The 27,628-nt window shown below is 49.4% G+C and overlaps 1 protein-coding gene across 1 annotated transcript; it reads right to left on the reverse strand.

Moving 5' to 3' along the window:
- Positions 1–1,202: 1,202 nt before the first annotated feature.
- NXN (nucleoredoxin) lies at positions 1,203–27,545 on the reverse strand. Its single transcript, XM_078611783.1, has 8 exons — positions 26,554–27,545; positions 11,789–11,906; positions 10,881–11,014; positions 9,482–9,582; positions 8,892–8,998; positions 7,749–7,928; positions 6,377–6,501; positions 1,203–2,739 (listed from the first exon to the last, which is right to left on the reverse strand). Exons 1-8 carry the CDS (start codon positions 26,926–26,928, stop codon positions 2,557–2,559), a joined length of 1,323 nt encoding a protein of 440 aa, XP_078467909.1. The 5' UTR covers positions 26,929–27,545; the 3' UTR covers positions 1,203–2,556.
- Positions 27,546–27,628: the final 83 nt, after the last annotated feature.

Raw genomic sequence — 27,628 nt, forward strand, 5'->3', positions numbered from 1 at the left:
GTTGCTTAAGGCGGGAAGCACAGAAGTACGGTACAACGAAGGACGTCGCTGAACTTTCCCTAAACGGACCCAACCCAAATTCCATCCCGCTTCGCTTCCGAGACCCGGTTACCTACAATAACAGCGTTAACATCGAAACATTGTTTACCTGTAGATCTCAAGTCGCTGGTTAATTGCGCTCGCAGTGTTTTCTACAACACCGGAGCTTGGCTGATGTTTGCGAGTTAACCGAAGTTCGTCGAATAACGGTCGCACGCGTGCCACGCCGAATTGGTTTGGCACCTCGTCAGGTGACCCCCCCCCCCATCAAAAGCCTTATAAGGGCAAGCGAGCCTTAAGGGCAAGCGGAACTTCCGGTCTTAGAGGGCCACGCGTGGAGGCACGTGGGGCTCAATCACTGCCCCTCTGAGTGATTGAGGACCACGTGTCTCTCTCCCCCCCCCCTCCTGGGCCCATGGCACAGGGCACCCCGCCACCCACACCGCTAACCCCCCCCTGCCCAGGGGTGAGTGAGGATGCTTCCCTGAGTGATACTACTGCCCAGACGACAACACGCCAGGTCACCCCCACTAAGCACACACACATTGTCACCCCCACTATGCACGTGACACACACACTTTATCACCCCACTGAGCACATGGCACACACAGTCACCCTACAAACCACGTGGCACACACACACCTCGTCACCCCATTATGCACTTGATACACACACACCTCGTCACCCTACTAACCACGTGACACACACAGCTTGTCACCCTACTAACATGGCGCGTGCACACACGTCACCACACCCCACTATGCACGTGACAACCAGTCATCCCACCTTACCATTCCACTGCAGAGCACCCACCTCACTCTAAAATGTATACTGGGCAATGTTTTGGGCAAGCGTCCTTCTTGAAATGGAGCACTATTATGAAAACGGGCAGTGGTATTTATCAATGTGTTGAGTTCTTTGTTCTTTGTGCTTGTGCACCACTGCCAATGCAGTATAACATTTTCTTTCGTTTAAAATAAGGTTGGTTTAATAAGCAACTGCTGTATGAGGAAAAGTGTAATTTTCTAACTATACGAGAATAATTTTAAAACCCTTTTCATTGACGTAAAATTTCTACCGCATTATCTAATATCACCAGTGTTCTGCAAATGGCAACAGTGACAGCTCACGAATGTGTATTTGCGTGTCGTGCGCATCACCAATTTCATAGTTCAGCTTGTTTTATTGAATGCATAGCAGTAACCTTTTTGTGTGTAACAGTACGCCATAAAGGTAAAACACATGTTATGCACAAATGTTGTAGAACCTAGAAAACGAAATAAAAAACAGGCAATTCTCATCAAAGTACAGCAATGAATACTGGTGTCAAAAGGTGCGCCGACGACTGGAAAAGTTCTGCAAGAAAACAACACAGCCACCGCATCGTCGATGACAACCTCTTGGTACAACGCAGACTAGGACAATGGGAGACAGGAGAAACAGGATAACCTTCGAAAAAGTGAAAAAAAATCTGCATTTTTTTCAAAAACTCTAAAACACCATGCACGCTCCGACAGTGTGCATTGGGCAGTTTCACCGATAGTGTTTACTCTTAAGTGAACGCCTACTCTACACGTTACAATAGGTATAAATAGCCACTGGACTGATCAAAGGTTTCTGCCTTTGAATGGAACAAATGTTAATGACAGCAGTTACTGCAAGTGAATGATGGGACCTGTCGTGGGCAGTGGTCACAGGTGTGGGTCTGTGTTGTAATGTGTTGTGGTTATGTACAAATGGTGTTTTGTGTCGATGGACTTCAAGGCAACAGGATCGGAGAAATATGACCACTGTAATAAGATGGTCGTACATAGAGGTAATCGTCGACTAGTTAAAACTGCTGGAGAAATGTGGGCGTCGGTCGTGAAACCCGCGTTGGGTTTCGCGTCCGCCTGGATACTTCGCTCGCCCAGACCCACAATTACTGCATACCAACAATATAAACAATTTAAAACGTCGAATTCATTATTTTCAAATTAAACTCTCCCTTCGACAAAAAATATTTATTCATTGGTGGACGTTAAACTACGGGTCGTGTTCATTTGGAGGCCGGGACGCCGAGGTCCTGTGGCACCTAAAGGGACGATGCTGGTTTTGTGCGTCACCAGACTTTTACCTTCCTCGCGCTGCATACTCCACTCACGTTACTTCACCTAAATCCGTGCAATGCACGTGCTGTACCTTAGAGAATGGTGTGTCTCTGCTATCATAACAAAACCGTTATAAGTGATGAATCTGCCTGCAGTAGCCCCTAGGGGATGTGGATGGGGGTGATAGATCTATGCTGGTGTTCGCCACCATCGTACATCCGTCCATGCCGCGTTTCCTTAAGAGGTTTCGTTTCCCATCTCAATCGGTGACTACTCATGTGCGGCCATCGATCAAGTGTCAGTGTTCTCATCTGAACCCAATCAAGGTGGCTCCGCAGTTGTTTTCGGTCACGGTCCGTTCTCCACGCTCGGCCAAGAGAGATCTCTCAGTTTCTCTGGGGAGGGTTCCCACGTGCCCTCGAGCTCCTCAGATGGGCTCGGCCTGCAGCTTGCCGTGCAGGTAGTCGCCCACAAATTCGGAGATGACGTGGCCTGTCAGCTCCTCGGCATCCTTCACGTACTTGACACGCGCCGGGATGTCCAGGATGGCTAGGAGTGGCGCACAATCCGGCAGCGCTGTGAAGTCACGGATTGAGTCTGCCATGTCGTCCTGAGCAGCCAAACCGAAAATAGGAGGCCAACAGTCAGACGCGCAGCCAGATGATCAGACCAATAGGCGGCCCAAGTCAGACACGCAGCCATGACTCGGCAATCAACACGAAGAAATTAACTTTGTGCTGTGCATTTGTGTAACATACGATGTATGGGTTGTCTTATTCAACTCTCAGTCTCGTTAAAAAATATATATATATATAAGTTATATAACAAAGCTAATTCGTGCCAATATTAACTTTAACATTTACACAAAAGTAGAATAAAATATACAAATAACTCTGCAAAATATACTGTAACACCGACTTAAAAAATGTGTAACGTTGAAGCCAAATCTATCATGTGGACTTACAATACTTCCCCATTGTACAGACTTGGCCAAAGCAAAGGTTAAAACGACTTTTTGCCGGTTGATGGCTGAAATTGAAATGCTAATAATGTGCGTGGTTGTTCAAGGAAAAACAAATGTATTCAGCGATCGCGTCGCGTTAGGAGTGAAGCGTGAAGCGGAAGGCACGGACGGGCAGAATACACTCCTCGTGTGCAGCGACGGAGGAGCATTCTATCCCACGTGTCTGCACGCACATCTGATGTGAGGAGATAGGTTTCGGGGACACCCGGAGAGTTGTATAAACCGTGTCACTCGAAACCACTGCCTGCTCGGAATCGGCGCACTCCCCCATGAGAACGTTTCAGAAATATGCAACGTGAAACCAAAAACCAGCCGACATTCTGCACACGGGCAGCCTCCCAGAGATTGAGCCATGAATTCCTCTCTAATGAATCAGGCTTCTATGGTGAAGAATGTTGCATTAAATTATACAATAGTAACCGCAGCTCAAACAATGATGCACTCAAATATTTCCTTTGTCTCCTGGTCGTGAATTTTACAATCGAGTTTTAAAATTAGCCGTCACAAACGTTCTTCAAATTACTTTTTTTAAAACCCCATTCCACTGGGCAGCGAGGTGCTGGCGAGTTTATTTGCACGGGGAGAAGACATTTTTTTAAATGAATGTCTTCACACGAACACAAGCCAAAGGGGTCACACGCTGGGATACTAATCTCGCACGGTCCATTCTCGTGTTGCTCGCACCTGACACATCCAGGCTATAGATCACTCGCATATAGAGTGAGTGATGCTTTTCTGCCAGTGGCATCGACTGTACAGTCTCGTGCATCCAAGGGAAGCCGAGCCATGAATCAAGCACGGCGCTGTCCACTCCTGCGATCGCTGGCTAGAGTCGCAGCAATATAATTTTTCACGATATGATAGGCGACATCAAATTTCACAATATGACAAATATCACAATATCAGTTTCCCCTCAATGTATTTCAAACTTGTACTGTATTCTGTTTGTGCTTTCTGTACTTCTGTTATGAACAAAAGTTACGTAACTCTTATGCAATTGCAGTTCGCTCAACATAAGCCTGCCACATAAGTCATATTATTAATGTAACTTTACAATCTATAACATTTATAATGTACATGCTGTCAATTATACAAGACACAAATAATTAAATGAACTACAAAAATTATTACGTCATACAATCACCATTCCGTCAATGACTAAAAAAACACTTTAAAAGTAGTCATTTAAATAATTAAATCATTATACACCTGAAACTATTCTGCTGTTGTGATTGAATAATTGTCACGAAAAAATATTCAAGCAAAACACAATGGTAATCAATATAAAATAATCAGAAAAGATGATACGATTATCGTGTACCTTGTATCGTACGATGTATCACACTATCGCCATATCGCCAGTAACCCTACTGCTGGTACGGTGCCGTGTAGGAGGTGTAGGTGGGTTTTAGAGGGTTCGGCGTGGGTGTAGGTGGGTATAGGTGGGTGTGGGTGGGTATAGGTGAGTGTGGGTGGGTATAGGTGGGTGTGGGTGGGTATAGGTGAGTGTGGGTGGGTAGAGGTGGGTGTAGGTGAGTGTGGGTGGGTAGAGGTGGGTGTAGGTGGGTGTGGGTGGGTAGAGGCGAGTGTGGGTGGGTCTGGGTGAGTGTGGGTGGGTAGAGGTGAGTGTGGGTGGGTCGAGGTGGGTGTGGGTGGGTATAGGTGAGTGTGGGTGGGTCTGGGTGAGTGTGGGTGGGTAGAGGTGAGTGTGGGTGGGTAGAGGTGGGTGTGGGTGGGTATAGGTGAGTGTGGGTGGGTATAGGTGAGTGTGGGTGGGTAGAGGTGAGTGTGGGTGGGTATAGGTGAGTGTGGGTGGGTAGAGGTGAGTGTGGGTGGGTAGAGGTGAGTGTGGGTGGGTAGAGGTGAGTGTGGGTGGGTATAGGTGAGTGTGGGTGGGTATAGGTGAGTGTGGTTGGGTAGAGGTGAGTGTGGGTGGGTAGAGGTGAGTGTGGGTGGGTATAGGTGAGTGTGGGTGGGTATAGGTGAGTGTGGTTGGGTAGAGGTGAGTGTGGGTGGGTATAGGTGGGTGTGGGTGGGTATAGGTGGGTAGAGGTGGGTATAGGTGAGTGTGGGTTGGTAGAGGTGAGTGTGCGTGGTTAGTGGTGGGTGTGAGTAAAGGCGAGTATGGGTGGGTATAGGTGAGTATGGGTGGTGTAGGTGGGTAGAGGTGGGTATAGGTGAGTGTGGGTGGGTAGAGGTGAGTGTGGGTGGTTAGTGGTGGGTGTGGGTGGGTATAGGTGAGTGTGGGTTGGTAGAGCTGAGTCTATGTGGTGTAGGAGAGTGTGGGTGGTGTAGGTGAGTGTGGGTGGTGTAGGTGAGTGTGTGTGGTGTAGGCGAGTGTGTGTGGTGTAGGTGAGTGTGCGTGGTGTAGGTGAGTGTGGGTGGTTAGTGGTGTGTGTGTGTGTGGTGTAGGTGAGTGTGTGTGGGTGTAGGTGAGTGTCTGTGGGTGTAGGTGAGTGTCTGTGGTGTAGGTGAGTGTGGGTGGTGTAGGTGGGTAGAGGTGGGTATAGGTGAGTGTGGGTGGGTGTAGGTGAGTGTGGGTGGTTAGTGGTGTGGGTGGGTATAGGTGAGTGTGTGTGGTGTAGGTGAGTGTGGGTGGTGTAGGTGAGTGTGTGTGGTGTAGGTGAATGTGTGTGGTGTAGGTGAGTGTGTGTGGTGTAGGTGAGTGTGCGTGGTGTAGGTGAGTGTGGGTGATTAGTGGTGAGTGTGGGTGAGTAGAGGTGAGTGTGTGTGGGTGTAGGTGAGTGTCTGTGGTGTAGGTGAGTGTGGGTGGTGTAGGTGACTGTGTGTGTGGTGTAGGTGAGTGTGGGTGGTTAGTGGTGTGTGTGTGGTGTAGGTGAGTGTGTGTGGGTGTAGGTGAGTGTCTGTGGGTGTAGGTGAGTGTCTGTGGTGTAGGCGAGTGTGTGTGGTGTAGGTGAGTGTGTGTGGTGTAGGTGAGTGTGCGTGGTTAGTGGTGTGGGTGGGTATAGGTGAGTGTGTGTGGTGTAGGTGAGTGTGGGTGGTGTAGGTGAGTGTGTGTGGTGTAGGTGAGTGTGTGTGGTGTAGGTGAGTGTGTGTGGTGTAGGTGAGTGTGTGTGGTGTAGGTGAGTGTGTGTGGTGTAGGTGAGTGTGTGTGGTGTAGGTGAGTGTGGGTGGTGTAGGTGAGTGTGGGTGGGTATAGGTGGGAGTGGGTGGGTAGAGGTGAGTGGTGTAGGTGAGTGTGGATGATGCTGGGAGGCCTCACCTCTCCGGCGTAGAAGAAGTGGAGCGGCTGCTCCTCCCCCCGCTGCTTGTACTCAGCGATCACCTGCTCCGCTATCGGCTGCAGCATCTGTCTCACGGGCTCCAGCTCTTCCTCCTCGTTAGAGTCTGTACACGCCCCACATGGCGACATTTGCTTTGTTTAATGAGCTTGCAAATGATTATTTAGATTAAAATCGCGTATTGCGCTCACGCTGCATGTGCTGAGTTGCACGCGTAAGAATCGTTCACAATATATACGTAAATGTACATTGAAGCAAATGGAATAATTTATATAACCGAAACAAAACAAGGCAGTACGTTGGAATCAGTGTGCATATGAGACGTTACAAATTGCACATAAACGAGACATTACAAACAAAATAATCAATTTGTGAAAGGAATCGTGCCTAATACATCGAATCGGAGTTGGGGCAAATCATTGAGCATTTATTGTTAATGTTTAGGAGTTGAGGATAACAAAGATTGGACTTCACAACTACCAGAAGCACACAAATGTACGCACTCATTGCAAACACACAATGATAGTTATGCATTGTAATTACAATTCAAACAACTCGATGTAAGGATTAAAATGTAATTGTACTGTAGCGAAAACCTTTTTCTCAGACTCCAGACAAATTGACTTAATGATTTTCAGAAGGAATACCAAAGTGATTCGCGTCACTATTTCATTAGTTCCGACTGCATTGCAGCAACTCAGCACAAACATGCAAAACATTACAGCAATCCTTAGCCAGAGAGAGCTAGGTAAAAAGAGACCAGCCTAGGTTTGTTGCTACCAGGATTATATAAATTGAGGACACAGGCTGCATAGGTGGGACACGGGTGGGACAGGACAAAGGGTAGTAAACCAAAGTCAACAATGGTAAAGATTCCAATGTGGGACGCAGCGGGATCGGGGTCTCATGGGCAGATTGGTAGAAGAAGGAATCTGCCAAAGTTGACTGCAGCTCCATCAGCAATGGTGCTTGTGCAACAAATATCACATCAGCCACTACCGTCCTTGCGAAAACACCACTCCGTGAGACGACCAAATACATTTGCAAAAGTGAATTGCCATTACCCTCCATGTCAGTTTTTATGCAAAACTCTGCAGTGGCCCACAGCTTTCCCACTCGATACCGGCTGTCTGATTTTCAGGCACTAACACCATCATAATCATCATCAGCCATGATTTGCAGAAGGCCTCCCAAGCCGTCGCCACCTCTCACAATCCTGCAATGCAATAATCCACCAAGCACCTGAACGCGAGCCGATTTGACATGAACACGTTTGCTAAATGCAACGACCGGCACTGACAACGCGCAATAGGAGACACAAGCTCCTGGCACGGCACACCAAGGGGCCCTCACCGACAAAGAGCACGAGCGCCGGCTCCTGGTTGAGGATCTCGGCGTTGGCAGCGCTCAGCATGCTCAGGGCACGCGGGAACCACGGGAAGAGCCGGCCCTCGCGATCGTCCATGATGGAAACGCGCGCCGCAGGAGTGATCACGCTCCGGTCCACATCCAGCATGACGAGCGCTGGGATGCCTGGAGACACGCGGGGTCAGGGTTCAGAGGGGTAAATCAGCACAGCTGGAGAACTTGGGTTTGAAGCCAGCTTTTGGCGGCTCATGATGAAAATTAGTTCTTAAGTTTTGTGAGTTGATAATCTCAGCCCCAGTCACCAGTGACTGACAAAGAAACCCATGGACTCGCATAGATAGCCACTGTTTTATAGAGAGACTCGTAGACTTAAATGGAGATTCATAGATTCACACAGCTCTTTAGACACGTATAGATTGAGTTCTGATGAAACTGGATTCTAAAATGTAGTAAGTTGACAGCCTCAGCCTGCTCACCACTGAGTGCCCACTAACATTGGTTTTTCACTCAGATTGGCTAAATTCCAGCTTTGAGAATTGAACATCATTTTCCTTGACACATTTTTCTGAGCACGGTGTGAGATCTCAAAAACAGTGGCGTGATATTTGCTTCCACAGGCCACCCTCTAACATGGGGTGATGCACTGCACTCCAAAAATTGCAAATGGCCACTCAATCATGAACTAACGCCGTCAGCACAAATAGAATAAAATTGGCAAAAAGACAAAAATTTATTTGAAAAAACCACCCCCAATAGCCTAAAAACCTCTGTCTCTTCACTTCGAATGCATTCCCCACTGACGCATTAATAACTTTTATAAAAGCAGGTTCAGGAAGACCCGTGATGTCAGTGCAAATACACGAAAACACTCCCGACTCTGCTACAGCGCTCCCGTTTGGCACGATTCTTGCCGGACAAAAACCACACTCTCCACTGTGTGTGATGGAAGGGTGGGGAGAGTGAGGATGGAAGGGGAGTTGGAGAGCAGAGTGAGGAGAGAGTGAGGAGAGAGGATAGGAGTGTTAATGCAGTGATGGGAGAGGGAAGGAGGGAGTGGAGAGTAAGGGGAGAGTGAGAGGGAGGGAGGGAGCAGGAAGGGTGTATGGGAGGAGAGGGGCTGCTCGTTACCCTGGATGCCGTAGAGCTTGCTGAGGTTAAGCCGCCGTGCCGTGTCGGCGTACGGCACCGACAGCCAGGGCATCTCGCCAAAGTACTGCGCAAAGGACTCGTCTGACCTGGGGTAAATCACAGACATGCGTCGCGCCGGTCCTCTGAGCCTCACACGATTATAATATACAGTAATGCAATGTGGATTTACAAGGTATCTAAATGCAACCGTATCTCAGGATGCTGTACAGACGAGCTGAATTGTGCAGGGCGGCCAGCGCGTTCTAGCTACCAGGGCAGTCTGCACACATGGTTACTATCGAACGGGTGTTGTATTGCAAACACAGCTATCTTGTGGTGGATTCGCCGCGTTTGAATAGTGGGATTGGCATGATTTGCTAACTGAGCGATAATTGACAGCGTCAAGACAACGCATGCTGTGACAACCATCACCACTCTCCTCGCGACTCGTTTGTGTATGGGGCAGCATCCATATGCCTGTGCGGTGCCTGTGCGGTGTCTGTGCGGTGTCTGTACGTCTAAGCTGGCGTCGACGCATAACGCGAGGGTCCCGGAGAGCGTGGCACACCGAGAGCGCTGAGCGAGCTCACCTGTCTGAACTTACAAAAATGATCTCAAACTTCTTCCCGGACTCGCGGACCCTCCTGTACACCTCCAGCAGCATGGGCGTGAAGGACTTACACGGAGGGCACTAGAAACACGGACAAAGACAAAGTTATCCCATATAGCCGTGCAGACTGTTAGAGCAACTACTGTTGTGAGCACTTAAGATACTGAGCACAAGGGGGTGTGTTGACACCAAAATCATACCTGGCCACCTCTGTGTCCCCATTGCTATTTAACAACCAATTCAGGTACTCGTATGTGGCCGATTTAACCCAGGGGAGACCCAAGATAAGTTCTGATACCACTTGCCACTGCTGTTAGCCGTGGCTGAATGAAAACAGCCATGAATAGAATTCAGGTCGCCAGGTTAGTCGTGAACTGTGGGCACCACAGTGCCACCACTACCCATAGGGAGCGTGCACTCAAACACACGCGTGACCCCAAGGGAAACCCAGAGCACAGGGGCAGACACGTCACTCTGCAGCGATGCCTCATCCACTCACTGATAATTAACGTGCTCTCTGGTAGCGCCGAGTCTCTTAGGAGGGGGTCACGGTACAGAACCGAGAGAACTATTTTAATGGGTTTTGCAGCTGCACTCGTTATTCTTCACCAATTCACAGAAACGGAAAAAGAAGCGATCGGCCAGTGCTGCCAAGAAGCCCACGTTGAATCATCACGGCACATTGGGGGCACACACACACAATGGACAACACCACCGCCCCACCACAGCAGAGCCTGAAAAACAGGCTTCCCGTCGCGGCAGCGCCTGCAGACGTTTGCGTGTGCAGGGTAGAGCAGCGTGCAGCATGCAGCGTGCAGCGTGCAACGTGCAGTGTGCAGCGTGCAGCGTGCACCTTCACCAGGCGCCACGTTCGGGCGCACATCCCGAGTAATTTTAGCACGCACGCGCGCCCGCATGAGCAAGACAGCTGTGTACCTCTCTGATGGAGTGTAACCTCGGTGAAAAAAGTTCACGAAGAAACCTCCCCCACCCCTCTTCCTTTTTTTGCTAAACCCCCACCCTGGCGGCGTGACAGCTGGGGCTCCCGGCGCACGCCTGCCCTGTCACTTGCAGCAAGCGAGCGCAGTTCCCAATCAATGAAAAGCCAAAGCGGGTTTGAAACGCGACACCCTCACCCCCCCCCCCCCCCTTGGCTGTGTTGCACACCGCAGGCTTGACTGCGGGCACAATCATTATACACTGTACACACACACACACACAAACTGCCGCGGTGCAGTATATTCGTCAACGAAGGCAATCGTTGTGAAAAGACTGTAAAACCATTGCACTCCGAGTTGTGTGGGGAAAAAAACAAAGCAAAGGGCCCTTCCCTCTGACCTTCGACAAGCTGACCAGATCAACATAACCCCACCGCTTACCCAGTTGGCAGCAAAGTACATCCCAATAAAGTGTCCTTCCAGGCTCGCGTAGTCGACGCTTTCACCTGACGACCTCAGCAAGGGCCCCGCGATCACCTGGCTGAAGGGCTTGGGGGTCCACGGGAACTCGAGGCCTGGAGTAGAAAGCGATCGCAAAACCTTGGCCGTCACGTACGGTGCATGGACGCACCACTCGCCCCCCGACCCCCTCACACCTTCCCCCGAACACATTTCGCGAGAGAGCGCGGAACCTGCGGGCGACAAGCTCAACACCGCCGGACTTTCACTCCACCTATTAAGTGTATTTACAGTGCGCAGTTTAAACACACGGGAACATCTCGCCAAATATTTGGCAGTGGCCGGGAACCGAATACTCAGGGGGAGCAAAAGGGGCAATCTGTCAGCAGGGGTAGGAGGAGGAGGGACCTGAGCTACTCGGCAAAGTTTCACCATCTGTTAAGGCCATGCTATATGAGAAATTTTAGTGCAATCCTCATCATCAGCAAGCTTCACCGGCAATGCATTTAGCACGAGCAATTACGGCGAGTTGTACAGATATAATGACGGAGTTCTATTTAAAGGCCACTATATTCTGTGGCAACTGTTGCCGGTGTAGATCGCTGGTGATGGTTGCTCCACAATTGCGCCGATTTATCACGACGTTCGTTCATGGCAATTGGTTGATGCGCCCAAACACAGGATTGCACATTTACAGAAATATTTCAGGCCTTACTTGACTCAACACGGTGAATTGAAAATTAGTCTTCAACTCCGTCCAAGCAGCATGCATGTGGGGTGGAACTCGTGATGAGTGAGAGCGAGAATGAATTCGTAAAGAGGAATAAATAAAATATGAGAAAAGTGTTGGGCATGGACGGGCCAAGCAGTGATGGCAGTGGCGTGCTCACCATTGGGATCCTCAGACACTAGCGCCACACCGTTCTTGGTGATGACTCGGCCTGATTTGGCGTCCAGGAAGACGAGAGAAGGGATGCCCGTGATCTTAAACTTTCGGCACAAGTTGAACTGCAAACAGAGATCGATGACAACACGCAAAAGGAATGCATTTCAGATGTCGCTTTAAGCACGCTATGCAGTACGCTCTGCAAGTTCTCTCACCGCTACATTCGCAGCAAATGTTGGGATCAGTCCAAAACAATTTGATTACACGTACAATAAAAATACATTTTGACTCGCATAATAAATACAACTCAACCGCTCCAGAGTTTCCTGAACAAAAAAAAATCTTTCATTTATTTTTTTCTCTCCAAACAACTTCCTGAGGAGTCATAAAACACTTCCCCAAACCCAAAGCGGCCGTCTCTGTTGACACAGCTTGCTGTAGGAAGGGGCCTCTCGCAGCACACGCAGCACGAGCGCATCCCTAGCCCGCTAGCCCGGCCTCCTGGCGACACGCGGGGTGCCCGGCAACACGATCCCCCACGCCGTGCGCGCCGTCATGCTACAAATTGCATCGCGCCCTTTCATCGTTTACAGCCGCTGGATTTCCTTGGAGTGGACGGCAGCTCCGATCGCGTTACTCCGCTCCTTTGTGTGCCCGAGCACCGTTGAGCCGCTGTGCCAAGCGCTGCACCTCTCGCCACATCACCCCCCCCTCCCTTGACAGAACGAGCTACTCCTTGCCGCCCCCACCCTGGCAAAGAGTTGCAGATAGCGCTCAGAGATGCACGCCTGTGCTTGGCTGTCTGCTCGTCTGAATAACAAATAGCGCGTGCTGTGCCAGCCATCACAGCCGTGACAGCAGTAGACGGCATTTCACGGTCAATGGCAACCGCACATCCGATGGATATACAGAGCGCCACTATTTTCAAAGCACAGTGTTGCTTATTTTCAAAACAACAAATTATCTCCATTGTGAATGAGACTGCCATGTGATAAGCATTTTGTTTGTTTTTTTGTCAAGTTCCAAAACCGCTTTTCTCATGGTGTCTCTGATGTGGACACAACGGCGACAAGCGGGGCTCCGTTCGAAGCCATGACTGCGCTGGGACTGCGCTGCGCGCAGCGTTTGTACAATCGCAGGCTGCGGCGGGAACTGCACGTTGGCGATGGCGCCACCTTCTCGTGCACACATGACGCGCACGTCTCCGTGCACAATGCACGCGCTTCCTGTTATCGCTGCAAGTCCTCGTAGCACGAAATCTTCTGCAGGCCGCTCTTTGTTGTTGCGTGTTTAAACAAGCGCGTTCCAGCAGTGCCAATATTGTGACGTTCCGGCGTTCACCCGTGTCACCTCCGGCCGCCTTGTCACACCTGTCGTGATTATGCTTCATCTGCTGGAAAGTCAACTCGGGCAGGAGTCCAATTTGCTTGGTATTTTGTGCTCGCACATGAAGACGCCACACACACACAGCACCGTTGGGATGAGGCCCCATGAACGTGTATGCGTACGAGAGTGTGGTTTCCAAACGCCAGAACCCGCACAACCCCCTCTGCTCTGCTCCCTCTGCATAACCCCATCCAGTGGTGCCAGTGACGATGCACACAGTCTTGCGATGGGTGGGGTGGGGGTACACCGCTCACTCCTCACCACCCCCAGCCAGAGGTGCCCACGACACTTCCTGGAGTTGAATGGTGTCAATAAAACACGCTGGGATTTTAAGAGAGGTCGCGGGGGGTCGCGTCCAACCAAACACAATGAATTCAGGGGTCGCAAACGGTCGGCGCTGCCTCTGTAGAACGACGCCTCCCGGGGAGCGCACACAAGTTTACAGTCTCGATCTTTTGGTATTAAGCCCTTTACAGCCGGGCCCCAGCGTGGGTGTTGAATTCAGAAACGACTATCGAGTTTCATAAAGAGTGTTCGCCACGCCGGTAAAGCAGCACGGGGCACGGAGCAGGGAGTCGCGTCACAAAACGGGTTCCAGCGGCAAAGCCAGAGGGCCTTGCGTTTATTCAGCGAAACAATATTTTTCTACATCATTAGTCAAATACACAAGAGCGGAGGGGGGAGAAAAAAAAGGCTGATAAAATCATATTTCGCAAGTGCAGCGTTGAAAAAATTATAAGATTAACATGCCGGGGTGCAGTGGGGGGTTGGCACCGCTCAGTCACGCTTGCGCCAGGCAGGCCTCATGTGGCACAAGATTTCAGGGTTCTTACGAGTTGGTGGAAATTCCTGAGGCTCAACGCCCGATTTAAACACCCCTAGCCAAAATTGGGGTGGGGGGGGGAACTGGAGGCAGGAAGAGCACATTAATCTATACAGCAACACGTACGTACGGGGTTATTCTTTAGTTTTTCAGGATTCCGGTGTGAGTGATGTTGCTCAGTAAAGACGGAACGCGACTCTGACCCACGCCGGCCCTCGGCTGCCACCCCGACTGTCGCTAACGCAGGTGTGCGGTGGCGGTGGCGTGGGGGTGACGCTCAGGGGGATTAGCGTCACTCGTCATGACTGCACCAGGCAACACCGCCACCGCAAAGACGCGCAGGATCAACTTTCACTGCCGATAACTTTCCTAGGTGCGACACACACTCACTGCAGCCTGTGTCAACATGGGACAGGGTAGACACGACACACGCTTTTACAAAAATATGACACTAAGTACGTTATTACCGGCATGGTTTACACACAATACGTGCGTTTATGTAGGCACATTAAACCATGAAATACAAGAATGCCTTTAATGAATGTAGGAATAAAAGTATTGATTAGAAGAGTTGTTTATGCTCACAATACATGCATTGAATGGCTTATCATACATTTCAACAAACTATATTGACATATGTAAATTATATTATTGTTACATTGAGGCTCATGGAGCAGACAAAACTAAACAAATGCAACGCGAAAAAATGAGAAGCATTACAAATGAGGCGGTAAAAATAAGGGCAAGAAAAGCATAAATTTTTATAATAAACATTCCTGAATGGAAATAGTGTTGACCGCGTGCTGTGGTGCCTGTGTGTCGACAGTGCACGCGGAGACCGTGGGTGGAACGACCCATCAATAAATATCGACTCTTAAGCTCATGATACATGCATCGAATTGCGCGTGTAAGAATCAATGGGTTGAGATTCATGTGTTGTGTTCAATGGGTTGACATCTCCTCCGAAGCTGCAATTGGCGTCAACATTCACCGCAATGTATTAAAAAACAATCGGTCCCAAAACAAATCACAGCCGTGAAAGCACAACTTCCTGAAGAAGCACCCAGCACGAGGAGAAAAACGTTGGACATTGTGCCGAACGATGCACGGCTCAACCCATCGAACAGCTACACAGCGTAACCACACAAACCTACGCAGTCGCAGTATTGCATTGTCAAATCGCCAAGGTGGTGGGGTGGAGGGAAGTGAATCGCTCTAGCCCTGGACGAGACACTGTGTCGGTGTATGTGGAGACCACGTGTCGTAGTGTGTGTGTTGGTGTGTGCAGACTCCGTGACGGTGTGTGTGTGTGTGTGACGGTGTGTGTGTGACGGTGTTTGTGTGACGGTGTGTGTGTGTGACAGTGTATGTGACGGTGTGTGTGTGACGGTGTATGTGACGGTGTATGTGACGGTGTGTGTGACGGTATATGTGTGACGGTGTGTGTGTGACGTGGTGTGTGTGACGGTGTGTGTGTGTGTGACGGTGTGTGTGTGATAGTATGTGTGTGACGGTGTGTGTGTGATGGTGTGTGTAACGGGGTGTGGGGACGACGTGATGGTGTGTGTGTGACGGTGTGTGTGTGACGGTGTGTGACGGTATGTGGGAACGACGTGACGGTGTGTGACGGTGTATGTAACGGTGTGTTTGCATGCCGCACCGGTTGGTCTCGGGAGAAAAGGCATCAGGAGTGGGGAGGACGTTTCTCTCATTAGCCCCCCTTTCCCCCCTGGGAATCACCAACCAGACTGTCGCTAGGCAACAGCCAAGACCCCTGCTGTCCAGACACTGTGCCAGAGAAAAACAGACACCGCATTTTCTTTGGGGGGCACTGCGTCCAAAACCACAATTATTATGTCTGTCCTTGCACTTTTACCTTTTTCGTGACCCCATGGCACAGGTCTCCCGAAGCCCTCAAAGAGCCTAAACGACAAAAAAAACCTAAAATGTTTGCTATCAACCAAAGACGCAACAGCCCCACAAGCAAAAGCCACGGTGGAGTGGGTTTACGACTTTCGGGCACGCACAGTTTGTGTACAACCCAGATAAGCGCACGCCAATAAATTCACCCTGGAGCGGCTGGCGCTGCCTGAAAAAACACACATTAGGCCAAGAAATGTTGTGCTATACTGCCACAAGGCACAACGCATTTTTGTGCGTGTGTGTGTGTTGTTTTATCTGGCAAATTTAGCCCCAATTATTTATTTATCTCGCCTCCAAACATCTCGGTCAATCGGAATATCGTGGGCGAGCCAACGAGAGGGCACCTGGTTCTTTTCACGCGACTCCACCACGCTCTCAACCCGGCGCCCCAGTGCGCAAGTGGCTGAAAGAAGCCAGCGACAGACCGCCCGCCGGTTGCCGTCCTTTTCCTTTCTGGCTTTTTTTTTCTTCCACGGAGCGCCTTGGGAGGTTGGCTGGCCTGGGGGGCCTGAGCAGTCACTGTTTCCCGTTCTGCTACGCTGCGGAATTCCTCGGCCGTTTCTCTCGCTCCTTACCAAGTGGTCCCTGCCGCTGCAATCCTGCACGACCTGGCTACAGTTACACGTTCGCTTTGCCTATTGAATATCACACGGTTGTCCTCTGGGTACCAGTACTAATGTGGGAAAGTGAGTGTCCACCAGGGCTGTAACAACTCACCACCATTGGCAATCGGTCAATTGTCACGATACGAGTCAAGAATTAAGTCTTCCTTAGAACAATGCGATGAATGTAGTGGCCTCTAGTGGCTGGAGAGGTTCCGTTAACTCGAAACGTACAACACATTTTTAAAATTCTGATTCTTGGGCGTACAATTCAAAACATGTATCGTGAGCTATAAGAATCGACATGGGGTTTCCGCAGTTAACATCAGCCCCAATACAAACTGGGCTACAAGACGGCAATCAGTGGATTTTTAATCTATCTGTGTAGGATTTACCTCGTGCTCAGGATTGTTTTCCCCGGTTATCAGTTTCCTCCCACATGAAGAAAAACACTCATTCATGGAATTTAGCCACACATCCCAATCCAAGGAACTCCTGGAAACGTTTTGAGTGCTTCGTGAAGCTTCCCTGGTTGACAAGAGGGCATCATTATGATTACTACTACACATGAAGATGCTGCTCTGATACTTTGACAACTCCAAGTTCCTTTAGTGCCCTGACAAATAAATTAAGCAAGATTGAGTCAGCATAGGGGCTTTCCTCTAACCCAGTCTTTCTTGTCGCTGCAGATCACCAGATCAAAGTACCCCAGGGTCAGGCTGGGGATTAAAGCAGCGAGCCCGGGCCACCAACTCGGAGCTCCGAGCCTACCCTGCACCCCTGACTCAAGACTCTCAAGTTGCAGCTGCTACTGCTGCTACAAAGAGGGCTCATAGTTGAGCCTGGAGCTGACACATAACCCCGGTGTAGAATGCTTCTGAGCCAGGGGAAAGAAACGTCCAAGTTTCAGACAGGCAAAGCCAATGCATCCTGTCAAACAAATGAGAAGAAGCCATCATGGTTAGCAAGTGGTGGGAAACACGGGGATAAGCCCGAAGCTGACAACTGCCATCACTAATAAGAAAATTAAATCTTTTCATCTCCGTCATTCCTCTCCCATCAGGTTCAAACTCTGACCCTTGCCTGTTCCTCATTTACGACTGTGACAGGTTGAACTTTTATCAATCTGTTGACGAGCCGCTGAGCCCTGCGCCCTCTCTAACAGTCGACAGCACCTGGTAGACAGACACGTGGGAGCCAGGGAGGGCCGACCAGACCACCAGCGCCACCAAGCTAGGCTCCACTCAGGAACGCTGCTGCACCCACGGCATGACTAACGGCACCAGCAAGAGCCCTCCAATACCACACACGCACGCCCTCATGGCAAATGTAATCTGGCAGGGACCCGTGCTCTAGGCAATCAGGGATGAGATTATATACGTACACACTTAGGCACACACGCACGCAACCAACGCTGTGTGCCACGGCAGCCACAACCCATCTCAGCATTTATACTTTCCAGACACCGACAAGAATGTGTCAACATTTATGGAGTTTAAAAAAAAATCAAATTTAATGAGAATGCACGCAGAGCTAAACTGGGAACCACACAACCAGCGCACAAACGGCATTTTCTCATTGTCCCTTGGGCGAGGAGGGTATGCGGGAGGGGCTGTGTGAGAAGAACATGCTTCGGAGACGTGACTGCACTCTCCTGCAGAGCTGCATGTTGCATTGTAGTCTGCAGAGGATATCACTCTTGATTTTTTTACACTTTCTCAGGCTAGCAAAACTCCAGAAAGTTAAACAAATGGACTTTGTTGCGTCTAAATTCCTTAACTTTCTCTTTTTTCAGAATTATTCCCACCGTGCTCTTAGCGTCAGATTATGAGCCGAAAAGCTATCCGCTGGGAACTCTTGCAGAGAAAGTGCATCACCCCGTATTACAGAATGGATGTGGCAGATATCAGAATGCGACGTCTGAGATCCTTTAAATTGACCTCTTGTCCACACACTAGGGGCACTGTACTCTTTTTCCATGCATCCTGCTCGAGGTGTCCGTCGGATGACAGGCAAGATATTTTTTGTATTATTATTCGCAGTTGGAATTTTGTCAAATTAAGTGAAAATCCTAAATTGATGGCTTCTTGTTCGTAGTCACTAGTAACTGAGCTGAAACCATCAACTCATGGTACTTGATGGCATAGTTAATGTACAAATTATTGGGTGACACTGCACTGGCAATACTCCACAAAGAACAAATGACGAAGAAAAAAAATCACCAAAAAACTGTCAATAACAATGCCCCAAAAAGAAGAGCATATACTATGCAACGTTTCAGGCATTGGCCCTTAATCAAAAACATAGAAAGATAGAGCGGATAAGAGTTGCAGACAGCACTTTATATACCATTGCGGCCGACAAGAATTACATTTCAAAACTTTTCCCCGATTTAATCACAGGCTGCTGAAGCCCAAACTTAAACCCGTGATCTAAGCTGTGCCTACCGGCTCAGCGCTCTCGTCCGGCCACCATACGTTTTAAACATGGAAGACGTGGCTCAAATAAAGACGCCAAACCACGTCTCGACCTGAAAGGCAGTTATCAGCCACAATTCAAATCACAATGCAGATGCAATAAAGGAACGCGGAAACATGCAGTCAGCGGTTTTCACGAGGTCCTAGGGAGCAGCCAGGGGGGGAAGCTGCCTGTGCGGGTGGGCGACCCACGCAGTCACTTCCGCACGACTGCGAACCTCATCCAAGCGCCCGCCAGTGCATGTTTACGCACTGTACATGTGCAAGCACGCAACTTCAATTAAGCGCTTCCTTAAGCACGAGCTCTCCCCTAACCTCGCCCCGTCAACTCGAACGGCAGATTGCTCCCAGGTGCGCGGCCGCATCGCACGGAACCCGCTAGCCTGCCGTGGGCACGCGTGGCTTCCCATGGCATGGCACGACACGGGGGCTCCTCCCGCGAGCAGCAGCAGAGCTTCCATAGGTAATCCCCCCCCCTCCCCCCCCCCCCCGAGAAGCTCACCCGCTGTGCCCGGCCGATACCAAGACCTCGGACAAGTCTCGACTCCTTAACTGCGGGGATAACGAGCAGAGCCGAGCCCAGGCTGAAGCGCTTCCAGAAAAGAGCATTAGCTTGCGGAATAGGCACAATCTGTTTGTCTAAAATCCACCTTTATCCTGGGGAGCATGGGTGGGGGGGGGTAAGATAATCCTCCGACTTTGTGTCGAGGCTGTTTTCAAGTCTCAGAAGTTACGAGCTGAACCGAATGAAGCCACCGCCCTGCGATTTGCTTTTCATTGGGGTCGCGTGTGTTCTTAATTAAACAAAAGCCTCTCTGCTTGTGCAGTCGGCGCCGTCCCACGCGCCAAGAGTTGGCAGGAGCCGTGCGGGACGCTGGGGATTTTGACGTCGAGGGCCGCAGTAGACACTGCTAATGAGAGGGACACGACAAAATGGTGTCGGTTACACGAACTGCTGAAACCCTGCTCATTGCACACACATATTTCACACTAATTGCCATTTAATTTATATGCCCAATTATGAGTTGCCATTTGAATATGCCTTGAAAATAATTAAACATAGCACCATAATGAATGTGTTGGTTGGGGGAAGAAAAACAACTTGCAGCTCGAGTGCGCCTGACAGCTGTGAGAGAATGAGTCTGGTTACTCTGGTTTACACGTACAAGGCAAACCAACACTCGCTAAAGGAATTAGCCAAACATCCCGAATGTAGAAGGCCCCTCCTGATTGTCTATTGGATGGGTCTCCAAAAGGCTAAGGCTCAGTAAGGAAAAACATTATTATTTAGACCTAAATAATAGAGTGCACAAGCGTGTAGACGAATAAGTGCTACCGACCATCCACGCTATTAGCCGACTCGTGGATCCGTACAAAAAGATGTGTGCAATTGCCGTCATCTAAAGACGCACAATGTGCCGTGACAGGTTTCAGACATAACGGGCATGTATTAACTCATCACACCGAGCTCTCAGTGGATAAACCACAGGATGTGGGTTAGCAATTAAGACGGAAAAATAATGCATAACAGCGGAGGTCTCAGAAGCTGTTTTTCAAACAAACGTATCACAAGGATGAGCGGATAAACTGCACAGCATGCCCCCCGCAAGGCAAGCACGCAGTCTCTTATTTGACTTCAAATATCACCACGGTCCGAGGTTAAACGCGGCCTCAGCTGGGGTCTCAGTCTACACGGACTGGAGATCCTCCGCACCGCACGGCTCGGGAGGGAAGCTTCTGTGACCCCAACAGCAAGCGGGCGACCTCCACACACGCTTCTGATGAAATGTGACGCGCGTCAGCTTAAAAAATGTGTTCCCCCACCCCCCACCAATTATATTCTAACCGTCATGTCATCAGACGAAGAATTTTCCATTTGAAACTCTGGCAGTGCACAACGCTGCACGTTTTTCGAACGGCCTCTTGACGGTGGAAGCATACACAGCATCCGAAGTCGATTTAAAGGCTTCTTATTCGCACCACGTGGCACTTCGCATGCCCTGCTACAGTAATGCACTCCACAGCAATCAAAGCAAAATTATTTTATTTCTCAGATAGAATTTCCTAAAAAAATCCTAATTAAAATTTTCTAAAAATTCATTTTATTGCATTTTTTTCATGCCGCCATAGCCAACCAAACATAGGTCACCACCTCACGACACTTGAGAACCCAGTTCAACCACATGTGGTTGTAGCCTGGATTCGAACCCGGGCTCTCAGTGGTGCCCGGCTCGGCGTCTCTGACACGGTATTAGCCCCCTAAGCTGTCCGACCTCCTCACACGTGCCACGTCTAAGCCTCAGCATTACGCCGAGGAGGAAGTCAAGCGAGCGACCCGCAAAAACGCACATTGTTTTGACAGCCCTGGAGCAGGCGCTTACAGCAGAGGATGGCAAGCGCATGCACGGGACGCTTGGCCAGTTGCGAGCTCTGGGTTCGCAGCCTCTGAATGAGACGGTAAAAGGAGGCCCATTAACGAGGTCGCTGAGAATGTAAACGGTCAACAGAGCATGGCAACCACGCACTGTGGAGATAATAATCTATCTCGTGAAACACTGTAAGATGGCGAACACTTGTTGAGGATTCTGCAAATTCCTGTCATCCCAAACCGCAACAATTTCAAATTCACATCCGATTGAAAAAATTCCCCTAAAAATATTTAGCGTGTTTTAAAGTCTGCAAATGCAAAAAATATTAGTGATGTGTGTATCATGAAAGTAGTTTTAAGCCAGTGTAAATACATTTTATTTAATTGCTCTGAGGAGGGTTCAAACGTTCCCTCTGGTGAGATGGTTCACTTAAACCAGGGGTGTCCAAACTTTTTGCAAAGAGGGCCACATTTGATAAAGTGAAGATGCCCGGGGGCCAACAGATCCTTTTGACATTGTTTTAACCACAAAAGTTACGTGGAAATACACACTGTTATAAAAAAAAATTCATTGTCACAATTACCTTTATTTTTCAAATGACAATGTAATCAAATATAAGCCACTCAGGCAGACGGGAACAACTCTACAAACCCAATTCTGCCTTTCATTCAGTCAGATAACATTGAACAAACTGTATAAAATACCTTAAATTTCCATGATTTTTATGATGTATTTATTCTGACAGAGCTGGCGAGCCATAACTAACACATTATAAGACCGAAGCTGCAGGCCGTATGAAATCTGACCGCGGGCCATGATTGGCCCACGGGCCGGACTTTGGACATGCCTGGCTTAAACCTTTCACACGAAGGGAAATAAATCGGCTCAGTTGAACCACTCTTGTAACACAGGTTATAACGATGTCTCAAATATAGGACCAATGATAACTCAGGAGAAGGCAGTAGATATTCTTAACGCTTTGGTTAAAACTGTTTCGCGACAATCCATTTAGATTTTCTTACGTAACAGGTACGGTTTTTTGGTTGACCGAGGACAGAACGCTCTTTCTTCACAGGCTGTCTTCTCAGGCGGTCAGTCGAGTGTTTATGCTACGCATTCCGCCTCCATTCCCACTGTAGTTATCCACGCTGGCCCCACGTCCACCCTGACATTGATCCATTGATTTTTCCGCAGAATCTGCTGCGGCTGGGGAGCACATGTTAATGCGCATCTAATTGCGCGATGGCTTCAACTACGCGCAGCTTCCACGTCACCCCACTTGTAGGCAACTGCTGTTGCTGCAAATCGTGATCAATATCCACGTGCATGCCTACACGTGTCCACCGCTTGGCTGTGAGTACATTTCAAAGTTAATATTTTTTGGGAAAACATTGAAATAAAGTTTGACATCATTGCAGAGGATGACATTTTGGTTTTAAACTCTCACTCGTGTGAGTTGCACCACTCTGTGTCAGTGTACGGCCCTGAAAGATGATGTCGCAGAACTAACTCTGATATCCCCGCAATACACCACGGGTTTCTTTGTCCATACTGGGGGTACACTCGAGAACACTTGTGAAAAGTTGTTGAAAGGGATCACTTTTCAACATTGCTACACACATGCACCTGAATGCACACACGACCAATTTGTGGTCTACAGCATTTATCCTACGTAGGTATATAATTAGGTCGCTCTGGATCAAAGTAGCGATGACAAGCACCTTTTGGTATGAATTACCACATTTCAGACTTTGGTTATTTGAAAAGGAGAATTTGGTGTCACTCGTTAATAAAAGAAACGGGCCACACATGCAAATCCAGGACCCTCCTAAAAAGCCTTTAGACTCTTCGATAAGGCTTTCGCGGATAAGTGGCATGGTTATTACTGTTAATTATCACGGCCGTGTAACCAGTAGCCCCTGGTAGACCTCACATTGAAAGCACAGCTGTTTTCAGGTTGCGTTTACTGTATATTAAATACTGATACTCTATAAAATACTCCAAATGGAAGTCCTAACCCCAAAAAGCTGTCCGTGCCATCTTTCCTATCCATGGATGTAGTGCACAAATTAATCCAGAAGTTAAGGTCGATCATCACCAACGACCGTTATCAGCAATGCTCTTTCGAATTGATTGCCGTACAATTGTTTTCTGAAGCGAATTCCATCACTTTATGCCATTTCCATACAAGTGGCCATAACTGGTCATAGTAAATGAATGTTGCTGGTGCTGCTTGCCATAACATTGCCCGAATGTATGTATCATGGCCTTGTAAGCCCCAGAAAAAATACCAATTAGAGGCAGAAGCATTTTCCAGTATGGGCAGCTTTACAGACGCCTGGGATTACTGATGATCATGAGTACGGCAACGACGATGGCTGCTGCATGAAAATTCCACTCTCTGAGAGGTATCAATTAAATCAACCATGAGTCCTTTTAGCCAGATTGATCAAATGTATTGGTATGGACGTGGATGTTGCCATGCTTACATTTTACAGCACACCGAGTGCTAACATAAAGCAATAAACCCGACCCATAGCAAACAATAAAGCTTGAGAATAACCTGTCATTACGCCGCAGCACATGCGTTGTGATCAAGGCAACGCAGCAAAGGCAACATAGTGCGCAATGAGTGCATTCCACGGGGCCTTTAGTGTACCTGTTACGAGTGTAAATCTTTGCGTAGGTGCAATTAATTTACTGCTTGCAGGAAACACTTCGACACGAAACACAAATGTTTGTATTACTAATATAACCTGAGGAGGCAGTGGTGTACAGACCAAATATGCCCCTCAAACACCAGGTGTTCTTCACTAACAAATGCCTTCAAACAAAGGCAAAAAATAGGCGAACGTTTCAGGCAATGGTCCTTCTACGGGAGAGCGTGGGCAGCCAAGAACACTGCAAGTGACTTGTAGAAAGCAGATATATTTTCCTGTGCAGTGGCTGAGAAAAACAGGAATATTTGTCCAGTTGATTTTTTCCAGGCTGAGCGACCGTTAGGCCCAAGAAAGGATTTTAAAGTGACATTTACAGAGAAACGATAGGACAGAATGCAGTCATGGACATCATTGCGATAAAAGGCGCACTGCACTGTGCGATGCCATGAGCCGGTGAACGGTGATGATGGGTGCACAACTCTGAGAAATCTGTGATGGATATGTACGTGTGATATTTGTACATGATGGGCTTATGATGGGTGTGTGTTTGTGATGAATGTGAGTAATTGTGATGGGCCTCTGTGTTTTTGATGGGTCTGTGTCTTTATGGCAGATCTGGAAGGGATATGTGTCTCTAAACGGTGTGTGTCTGTAATGAACCCATGATGAGTTTATGTCTACATAATGAGTATGTGTCTGTGATTTGGTCTGTGATGGGATTGTCTATGTGGTAGGTCTCCAATGCAATGAGTCTGTCTATTTGATGGTAGGATAATGGGTTTATGTCTCTATCGTTGACCTGTGTTTATAATGAGTGTGTCCGCTATTTGATCTGTCATGGGTGATCTGTCTGTGATGGCTGTGTGATGGGTCTCTGCGTGGGTCTAACTCTTGAAATAGGTCTGTGATGGGTCTTTGTGTCTGTTACTTGCTCTGTGATGAGTCTGTCTCTTAAGATGAGTCTGGGACTGGCCGATAAGAAGTTGCCAGGATGTGGCGGGAGACGCAGAGCCTTAGTGGTCAAATCAATGCGGAGTGTGGATGACAAGGATGGCAGACGAGGCGATAAGGCAGCTACGGTGCAGTCTCGCCTGTCACAATAGAGCTCCATGTGGAAATAAACCGGGGATCTCACAGCGGGAATTGATTGACTGACAACCACCAGGGATGAATTGGCGAGCAGATAATTGATTGTGGCTGACATCAGGTGTCAATCACCGGACTAAGCGAGGCACAGAGGGGAAGTACAGGCTAAAGGAGACATGTGGGGGTGATCATAAAGATGCTGGTGGTGAAGTTGATTGTAATGCTGATACTAGTGATGAAGGTGATGGTGGTGGTGATGGTAGAATTGGCAAGAGTGACGGTTAAGGTAGCAATGGTGGTGCATTGTGAACGTGAAGGTAGTGATGGAGATCTAAAGATGGTGTAGTTATTCACGGTGGAGTGTTCAATGGGGGAGGTGAGGGTGGGATGAGTGACGGTGTAGTGTATAGACAGTGGAGCTGATGGTACCATTAAAGATGATATGATCAGAGTGGAATATATGAAGGTAGCATCAGTAACGTGATTGTGGATTTGATCGTGCCAAAGCTAAGAGTGATGATGGTAATAATATGAATGGTGCCGTTGGTGATGGATAGTAAAGTTAATCAAGTTGGTAATGGTGGATTTGACCGTGGTAATATTGACGGTGGTTGAAAAAGTTATATTGTTTATCCAGTAAAGCCTAAAGGTCTCAAGACACTTGCAGGAGGGGACTGTATTAGAATGTGTGCCAGTGTGTTTGGCATCTCACAAATTTATGATCTGCAGCTTTTTAAATTAAAATTCCAAACGCAACACACTGCATGGTGGCCAGATGGCAGTACAGCAAATGGATTAATAAACTAATCTGCTAGGAGCTTTGAGTGTTATCCTCTCAATGATGATTTTTCTCCAGGTACTCTGGTTCTTAGCTCATACAAAACTCCCATTAAAAAGGAATTGGTCGAATATTTCAACGTGAAACCCTTCTGAAAAATGATCAACTCCAGGCCAACCCAGCATATCTGCCAAATGTACGCTCGACTGTGCCCAATATAATCCTCGATAATGTTGAAGCATTTTTTTACTTGATGTCCACATGTCCCCCATGCAGTCTCAATAGCTTCTAACCTGGTTAAGGGTCAATTACTCAGAGGATGCTACTGTTGGTCAGTGTTCCATTGCAACCCTGTGGGTGTATGGATTCCCACCTCGAGACCCACCAAAACCTCCCTCACCTTACTCCATCCATTCATCTCACCCCTCTATTTTATCCCCCACCCACCCCCTCACCTTTAATCTGATTTATTATAATTTTCACATTCCCCCCTCTCCTTACTCTCAGTCTCACCTTTTTCATCCCATCTCATAACAGCTCCTCACCACCTCCCCCACCACTCCCTCACCACCTTCCTCTCACCAACATACTTCCAAACCCTCACCGTTCATTCTAGCAAACCCCCACCGTTCTAGCAAACCCTCACCGTTCAGCACCATTCTCACCTTACGCTGCCGGTCATCGAAGGGCAGAGCGGGCCAGGGCATGTGCTGCCTGTGCTCCGTCCACTGCTGAGCGTCCGTGTCGGACGAGACGAGCACCACCTCGAGGCGCTCCCGCAGCTTGCGGTAGAAGTCCGCGAGCAGCGGCGTGAACGCGCGGCATGGCGGGCACCACTGCGCAGAGAAGAACAGCCCCACGGTGGAGAGGCCCTCGCCGGCCAGCGACGCCGTGGGGAGGTCACCAACTCCCGGGGCCACCGCAGCGGCCACGGCGCCGGCCACCTCGGGCCCGGGCTGGGCTCCTGCCGCACCGCCGTCCTCACAGCTCACGGGCCGCAGCAGCCGCTCCCCGAGCAGCTGACACAGCGGCTCTGCCATCCCCCCCACCACCACCACCCACCACCACCACCACCCTCCTCCTCTCACGGGACGACGATGATGCTGCTGCTGGTGGTGGTGGCGATGACGGCGCACGGCAGACGCGAAGGACCGGGCTGGTGGCGCTGGGCTGGTTGCGATCGGTTGGGGTGGAGCAGGAGGAGGAGGAGAGGGGAACCCGGGCGTGAGCAAGAGGGGGTCTGGGGGGTGAGGAGGGCTGAATGGAGGGGAGGCGGTGTAACGAGAGACACGGGGCGGAGGAGCCCGATTGGAGAACGGTCGGACAGGCGGGAATGTCCAAGAGAGCCACGAGCGAGTGACTGGGGGAGGATGCAGGAGATGTGAGTGGGACCTTGGAGAAGGGAGCGATGGTGGTGGTGGTGGGGAGGGGGGCAAGCGGGTGGGGCGGCACCCTGAGAGCAGCGGCTGGAGTGGAGTGAGCCAGCCAGCTGGGGGTGGGGGCAGAACGATTGGGATGGGATGGAGATATTGGGATCCTGTATCTGGAGGAAGGGGGTTGATTGCAATTGAAGGAGCTAGAGGGAGCGGTACAGCTGGGCTTGGAGGGAGCTGGGAGCCTGGAGAATGGAGCTGGAGTAAGCGACAAACTCTAATGAGCTAGGGAGCTGGAGGCTGGACACTGGGGCTAGGAGCTGGACCACTGGCGCTTGACACTGGAGGCTGGAGCTAGGAGCGGGGA

Source organism: Lampetra planeri, chromosome 37 (genome assembly GCF_965212315.1).
Source record: "Lampetra planeri chromosome 37, kcLamPlan1.2.h2, whole genome shotgun sequence".
Taxonomy (NCBI): Eukaryota; Metazoa; Chordata; class Hyperoartia; order Petromyzontiformes; family Petromyzontidae; genus Lampetra; species Lampetra planeri.